The 8,554-nt window shown below is 40.0% G+C and overlaps 1 protein-coding gene across 2 annotated transcripts in view; it reads left to right on the forward strand.

Annotated features, from left to right (window-relative positions):
* LOC124606752 (structural maintenance of chromosomes protein 1A) overlaps positions 1 to 8,554 on the forward strand; it is a 151,256-nt gene that overhangs the window by 87,537 nt on the left and 55,165 nt on the right. For both annotated transcript variants that reach the window (XM_047138798.1, XM_047138799.1), the window contains exons 16-17: positions 1,135 to 1,232; positions 7,772 to 7,953. In XM_047138798.1, the coding sequence (XP_046994754.1) occupies positions 1,135 to 1,232; positions 7,772 to 7,953 (280 nt within the window). The remainder of the gene's footprint in view (positions 1 to 1,134; positions 1,233 to 7,771; positions 7,954 to 8,554) is intronic.

Genomic DNA, 8,554 nt, shown 5'->3' on the forward strand with positions numbered 1-8,554 from the left:
TTATTAATTTGCGTTTCGCTAAGGAAATAGGTAATAATTCAGTTGTTAGTGATACAAGATCATCAGCACATATAAAATGGATGTACACATGTAAATTTCTATCTCTCTCTCTCTCTCTCTCTCTCTCTCTCTCTCTGTGTGTGTGTGTGTGTGTGTGTGTGTGTGTGTGTGTGTGTGTTTTTTCAACACACGGTGGTAATTCCTTGGAGCAATTTCAGTAGATTTGTTACTCGTGGAAATTACTATTTATTTAGGCAAATAATGGCAAGGATAAAGGTAACAACTCACTGTGTACTTGAAGCATGCCTGTTAGGGGCTCTATGCCTGAACTGTACAGTTAGTTGTTCACTTTATTCATTATTTATATTCCACCCAGGACTCCCCATGTTCATATTTACTATTTGGACAGGAGTATGTGTTAAGACATTCCTATAACTTCTAGAAATGAGTTTGAGAGTAAGTACTGGGAGACACACAGGTTGCTGAAAACAACAAAAATGAATCCTTAGTTTTCTGGGTTGTTAGACTAACAGGTGAGAATGATGATGAAATTTTACCCCTAAGTATAGGTGTGGGTTTGGGAATGGAAGGATGTCACATGTAAAGATAATTTAAAACAATCAATATTCGTCCTTGAATTCTTTTACAGTGGTGTGCTGAATATCGTGTTCTCTGATTTCAAGCTGCGTCAGTTGGAAACTGAAAAGATTTTATTCAACCATCAGTATTGTTGTCAGACCCACAGTTTTTGAAGCTATTTGGTGAACTCCTGTTGACATTTAACTTCAGATTCAGCAATGCAGAACCTCAAGATCTTTAGAAACGTTTTTACCATGCCTTTATGTTCTAAGAAATAATGCATCTTCATGTACATGTGGAAGCACATGTTTACAGATGAAGTATAGAGTTGCAGAGGTGGTCAATTTGTTAAGAACAGTTTGCTTTATAATTGTATCATACTTAAAGTTTAAAAAGTGTGTATATAAAATACATGTGTTTTGCTTTAAATACACATTTAATTAATTTTTCTGGCTAATGTAAGAGAAGAAATTTGACCAACATTGCTAATCAATAACTCTTCTACAAACACTGTATCAGTTCCATGTAATTCACATTGTTTGGCTTCTGTTACAGAACACAGCAGGAGAGAATGAAGAAAAGAATGGAATTTGAAAATCAAAAGAACCGCATACTCAATCAGTTAGAATTTGAAAAAACTCGAGACACCAGAAGTAAGTTGGAAAAATTGACACAGATACAGAAATAATTTCATACATGGAGCTATTGATATTTTATTATTTGATTATTTACATAAAAAGAAATGTATACATAATTTAGTGGTGAGGTAACTATGTGTGCTGATTTATTGATACGTAATTAGCAGTGAGGCCTGTTTCACATGAGCGACTTTTCCATCTAAATTGACTATTCATAGTGGGTGCATGTAGTGTGAGGCATGCAAATCTGCCACCAGCCATGTCACAAATGGATAAGTGATGTCAGTGATTGAGTGTAGAGTTCTAATATTCTGAGTATACTGAGGATTGAACTCACACAGAAACTGGGGAAAACATCGGCATCTGGTAACATCAGAAGTTAATCAGTTCTTACCTCACTCATGTTATACTAGAGGATGCTGTGCTTTTGTCTCTTTGTAATATTTATTTTTACTGTTTACTTTGCTTTCATGACACATTGCAAAAGTTTCATGAGAACTTGATATTTTTTCTAAGTGTGTGTGTGTGTGTGTGTGTGTGTGTGTGTGTGTGTGTGTGTGCCCTCAAAACTAAAAACAGAAATAGTATGTAGATTTTACAGTGTATGGAAAAAGGGAAAAAAGCTACATGGAGCATAAATAGACTAAATCTGTTATAAATGCAAATTGTTTCAACAGTAAAGTCAGTACTGTTGAAAGAAAGAAGTAATTTTAATTGTTATGAAGACAAGTGAGGAATATACTGTACCCCTTTTAACCAACCTGCAGCGACCACAAGGACAAAATCAGATTTGTTACTGTATACTTAGAGGCATTTAGACAGTCATTATTCCCTTGTTCGAGAGTGAATGGAACAACAGAAATCGTAATATTTGATACAGTGGGAAGCACTTTTTGCCATGCATTTCACATTTGTTTGTAGAGTGTGGATGTAAATATAGATTAGGACAGAGGAAAAAGTAAAACCATACTCTGACAGCCTTTTAAAAATTATTTGATGCATTTGTATGTATATATTTTCCCAAGCAAATATACATTGTTGGTTTGAAATTTTACATGATGCTTTTAACGTCCTTGCATTTCTTAGCAGTGTGGAGAACTTATTGTACGAGCTTTGTCAAGAACATCCAGTTTGAATTTCTTGTATAACAGCTAGCTCCTTATTGCTTTTATTACATTTTGACTTTCTATAAGGCTAATGATCCCTCATAACCTCACTTTTGCTCTTGAGTATTTTCAGAACATGCACAGTTTTGGCACTGACTTGTAAACACAAATGACCACACCTACCATGCAAGTCTCATTACATTGTATAATAAATATATCAGCAGGACTACTGTGGAGAGTTGCCATTAATAGTCTATTGAAAATAGACACTTATTCATGTAAAAGGGGCTTAATTTTGCCAAAGTATACCGAATACATCTGTGTTAACCATGCACAGTACTGCTGGAGAGTGGCGTCCTGTGTGGTACTGTCTGTGTCAATAGGGGAGTGCTTCTCCATGACCAGACAGCGGGTCTGTGGCAGAGGAGGGAGAAATAAGTTATGGGAAATTTGTTTCTCCTATGCCTTCTCTCTCCAGTCCCTTACTACATCTCACATAACTGCTACTCTAGAAGAAGACCTTTCAGCTGAAAGCTTAAATGTGTTCCTGTCTTTTTGTTGTGCCTGTCTGTAACTCAATATCTCCTCTTGTGGTGAGTAGCAATCTTTGCTCTCCATAATTTTGTCATTATTCCATCCTGGATTTTCTGTTGTTTGACTTTGTAACAATTTTCTGTTTTTCATGTTTTAATTTTTGATGAATAACTATTCAGGTTACATAATAAGGGTTTGTGTTGTATAAGTACCTTCCCTCTGGCTTTGTACAAATATGTATTTTGTATGAGTTCGTCGTACAGTCATCTTGCTATATGATATGTACTAAGAAAAAAATCATGATAATATCTGCATGAGAATAACAATATTATCAGTCTATGGATAATGTGTTTGTGTTGTGCAGAATATGTTTCCATTCATGCTTCTAAGTACCACCTACCACTCTCAAGACTAGTAAGCTTGACAGTCTATTGGTACTTGCAATCAGTGAAGAACACGTGAAAGAAAAGCTATCCCTCCATTGTTACTAAAGTGTCTCCTAGTACCTCATGGCTCCAGGACAATAGATAGGGATAGTGAAAGAAAATATAATGTAAAGTAGGTAGTATAGCTAAATCGGAAAGATTGTTGTACAGAAACCAAAATATGAAGTAATGTAATGATCAGCTCTGGCCTTTTAGGTGTCATTTTACCAAGTTCACATATTGTGAACCCCCTGAGGTCAATGGCACATTACTTCAACCACTATGTGACTGTGGATTCAAAAAATGTATCTCATGATGCATTTCTGGATACGTCAGTCAACCCACATACTTCATTTTGCTTAATATAGGCTACTTCAAATCTCCCCCTGTGTTTGGATTTCCACAAGTATTTAAAGTCACCGTAAGCTGTCAAGTGCAGTTTAAATGTAAATGAGCAGCTGAACTTCAGCTTTACATAAGTTATCACTTTCTTAAATGTGAATACTAAGTCATTTGTACTTAATCTTATGAAAATAAACACCAAGTGTTAATAAACAACTAAAATGTTTACAATTATTTTGAAATTATTGACTAAAATCTTTCCACCAGTTTCATTTCCGTTGCACATTAAAATCAAATAATTTTCCGCAGATGGGTTGATAAGCTACAACATCTGATGAAAGAGATGTGTTGATAAACTGCCAGAAAAAAAATTAGTAGACTCTTTTAGAAGTTTCAAATTCACTCAAGATTTATTGTTACAACAGTGGATGTGGAATACATGAAATGACTACATTTACAGATCAATAGCACGAATGATTCAGAGGTACCATATATCGACCCATGCTGAAACGCCCATACTATTTTTTTGTGTAGCCTCCACGAGTGGCAATGCATACACTGAATCTGCCATCCAGTCAATCGTACAGATGGCGAATAGTGTCCTGAGATATATTATTCCACACAAACTCAACCTGTTCATGTAGTTCCTGTGAGAGTTGTTGGTCGATGAGTTGCGAGAGTCCCTTCTCATCCCATCATATCCCACAGGTGCTCGATTGGAGACAAGCCCGGAGATTGTGCTGACCAGGGAAGTTGCTGCACATCTTGCAGAACATGTTGAGTTTCACAGACTGTGTGGGCAAGCATTATCCTCTTGGAACAGCATATCACCTTACTGTTGCAAAAACAGCAAAAGATTAGGTCTGATTACATTCTGCGCATACCAAGTGCTGGCTAGTGTCCCCTCCAGAAATACCAAAGGTGAACAAGAGATCTAGCTTATCTTACCGTGGACCATAATGTCTGGGGTGGGGCCAGTTTGTCTTGAATGAATGCTCTCTACGAGACAGTGCTTACCATGTCTACTTTGTAAGCCAAATGACCATCACTTGCATGCTGGCAGAATCTGCTTCAATCGCTGAATACCACAGCACACCATTTTATCTTGCAAGTGATACTCTGATGGCATGAATCGAGTAATGCACATTGATGCTGTGGCTTGAGTGGAAGACGGGCTAGAAGTGTGCATGCCTGTAGACCCGCAGCTAAAAACCAGTTTGAAACAGTCTTTCTGGATGTGACTGGACCCACAAGCTCTCCTATCTGTGCTGTGGTAGCTGTACAATCTGCCACTGCTGCCCTTAAAATCCAACAATCCTTACAGTCATCTGTGCTGTGTGGACATCCAGAACCTTGCCTTTGAGTGTGAGAATGTTCACGCCATGCACTTTTGTCATCATCATACTGTCTGCCCCCACCCATAACTTTACCTCTATGACCAACTACCTGAAGTAGTGGAGACTTACCACTTTTTGGGACTTGTTTTTGACACCCAATTAACTTCGCTTCCCCATCTTCATCATCTTAAGGATAAGTGCTGGCAGCTTCTTAATGTTGTTTGATGCCTGAGCCACACCAACTGGGAGGGGCTGGTCGTCTTATGCTGCTGTAGCTGTACAAAGCCCTTGTACAGTCCGATATTGAGTATGGGCGCCTGGTGTATGGTTCAACATTGCCCTCCGCACTGCAGCCGCTGGAACCTATCCAACACTGTGGAGTTCGGCTCGCAACGGGAGATTTCCGAACAAGCCCTGTGAACATCCTCCTCGTGGAAACTGGCATTCCTTCATTGTGGCTCCGGCAGCAACTAGTACTTGCAAATTATACCGCCCACATTCATAGTTCGCCCCGTCATCCAAATTACCATCTCCTTTTTCCTAACAGGGTGACCCATCTCCCACAACAATTGTCCAGAACTGGGTATCTGCTTCCATCTGTGTATGATCAGTTCTTACTGAACTCAATGCTTTCCCTTTACCACCTTTCTTGTGGGTACACTTTCATACACCTCCAAGGTCCATGCTTCGGCCCACAGCTTTGTCTGGACCTATCGCAAGGCCCAATTCCACCTGACGCTCTCTGCCGGCAATTTTTCTCTCTTCTTGATGAGTTTCAGGGCTCCGAAATAGTGCACACCGATGGATCAGTGGTCGATGGCCTTGTTGCCTTCCCTTATGTTCACATTGGACACACTGAACAGTGCTCCTTACCAGGTGGCTGCAGTGTATTCACTGCAGAATTGGTAGCCATCTATCGCGCTTTTGAGCATATCTGCTCCTGCGCCTGTGAGTTCTTTGTCATCTGTAGTGACTCCTTAAGCAGCCTACAAGCTCTCACCCAGTGCTTCCCTCAACATCCTTTGGTAATGACTATCCAGGTGTCTGTTTATGCTCTCAGCCACAGTGGACATTCAGTGACCATTTGGACCCTAGCATGTGTCGGGATACCAGGCAATGAACTTGCTGACAGCCTGGTCAAACAGGCTACTGGTAAACCAACTCTGGCGATTGGCCTGCCGGAGACTGATCTCCAATTGGTCTTCCACCATAAAGTTTCGTGATCTGGGATACTGAACGGCGCAGCCTCAGTACACCAGATAAACTCCGTGTTATCAAGGAGACAATGAACGTGTGGTGGTCATCCATGTGAGCCATTCACAGGAACTCTGTTGTCTTTTGCCTGCTCTGCCATTGGCCATACTTGGGTAACACAGAATCACCTCCTCTGTTGCAAGGACTCACCTCATTGTTACTGTGGCTGTCATATGACTGTCATCCACAACTTGTTAGAGTGCTCAATTTTAGCCACTCTGCAGCGGATTTTTAACCTTCCCAGCACTCTATCTACGGTGTTGGGCAACAGTGCCTCAATGGCTGATTTAGTTTTAAGTTTTATTCATGAGGGGGGGAGGGGGGGGGGGTTCATCATACAATCTAGGGAGGGACATCTGGCCTTCTCTCTCAGGCCTCCGCCCTTCCTCCCTTTTACCTCTTTGTCACTCTTTCTTTGTGTTTTGTTTATCTTGGTGTTTGTCTTTTCCCTATGTGTGTTCATCTCACCTTGTCTTTTAGGCCGGAGATTTTAGTGTTTTACGGAGCGGCTGGCTCATCCTTTTTGATTCGTGTGATCAGCAAGCCCAGGCCGTCTGCTTTATGACTTTAATACTTCCCACTATGTTTCCTTTTAGTGTACTATGATTTTAATACTTCCTCTGCTTTTCCTTTTAGTGTATGTTTTCCCCTTTTGGTTCGCTTCTTTCGTTTTCTCTGTCGGTGTGGTTCCCCATTAGTTTTACACCCTTTTACTTTCCCCAACTCCTTTTTGGAATTGTTTTACCTTGAGACTTGTTTGCATGAAGAAAAAGGGACTGATGACCCTGTAGTTTTGCCCCTGTTCACATGACCACTGATACCAGCATTGTTGCACAACTGATGCAGCACATCCAGCTTGTATGGCATTCTTCAAAAGGACCATCCCCCCCCCCCCCCCCCCCCCCCCACCCCACCCTCCGAAATAGTTTCCCGACTTGATAGACCACAAGTGTCCCGTATCAAACAGTTCGTCTCAACTTGCTACCGTAATATACTACCCGAGTTGGCCTACAAAAACTATGTAAGCTACAGTGCATGCATGTAGAGCGAGTTTTTCAGCATTCTCGACCCCCTTCGCACAAACCATTAATTTTAGAGAAAAGAATGAATAGGACCATATTTGCAGGAAATGTAATGTAGTTTAATTTTGTACTGCGACACGTTTCGCTGGATGGTGTGGTTTTTGAGTTATTCAAGAAAAACATACAAAAGTGATATTAAATGTGTTCTATCTCGGAAACCATTCAGAATAGGGTATACATCCATCCGAAGGTTTTTGTTCAGAATCACTAATACTATCACACCTCAAAGCATTTTCCATTCCTCCTGACTCTCCCTGTATAAATGAAATGTGAGTTACATAATTAAATGATAGATTATTGTGTGCCACAGTGTTTATTTTTGCATAACCGTTACCTATCCAATTAATTACATGCATCCAAATTACACATGCACAGAGAGAAAGGGGGGGGGGGGGGGGGTTCATTTCATGACTACTGTGGTCGATTTTCAGCTTTATTCTAATAGTGCTTTGTAATCCGTTTTTTTCCCCTCAGATAATGTACTTCGTTGGGAAAGGGCTGTTCAAGATGATGAAGATGATTTAGAAACAGCAAAACAGGCAGAGCAGAAACAGATGGCTGATATTGAACGTGATATGCGGTCACTGGATAGTTTGAAATCAGAACGCATGTCTAAAAAAGCTGAGGTGGATAACATGGAAGAAGAAATTGGCAAGGTAATATTTTTCACATTTTTGAAATTCTTATCTGGAAACTGATAAGTGAAATCTAAATCTGCACTAAAAGCAGGTTAGAAACATGCTTGTTGTACTGTATTGTTTGCTAACCTTCTTATGACTGATAAATTTCAGAGAAAGGTTGGGAGGTACATAGTTACTGCTGCAATTTGAAATTGAAGCTGCAGACAAAATGAAGGGACATGACAGAAATAACACTGCAAAATTTTACTAATGATATGACCGTGCTCATAGTAGCATCATCTAGCTTTCTGGAGTTCTCAAGAGCTTGATGAGTGTTTGGAAATAAGGCTTCATCAAAAATTACAGTTTACCCTTTTGCATGTAGAAACTGAATTAACATTACATGTGGATTGTGAATCAATATTTCGCCATGATAAGTTCATTACAGCACACTGCAGTATCTCGCAGGGAAATCTAAAGCAATCTTTCTCGTCCAGTTTAATTTTATCCGAGTAGTGTTACAGTTTCCTGACTTGTGGAGAGATTCCATTTTATTTCCCCCCCCCCCCCCCCCCCCCCTTTTTTCTTGAAATCTGAAGATCATACTTGCCTGAATAGTTTCTATAATGTTGCTTTC

Source organism: Schistocerca americana, chromosome 3 (genome assembly GCF_021461395.2).
Source record: "Schistocerca americana isolate TAMUIC-IGC-003095 chromosome 3, iqSchAmer2.1, whole genome shotgun sequence".
Classification (NCBI taxonomy): domain Eukaryota; kingdom Metazoa; phylum Arthropoda; class Insecta; order Orthoptera; family Acrididae; genus Schistocerca; species Schistocerca americana.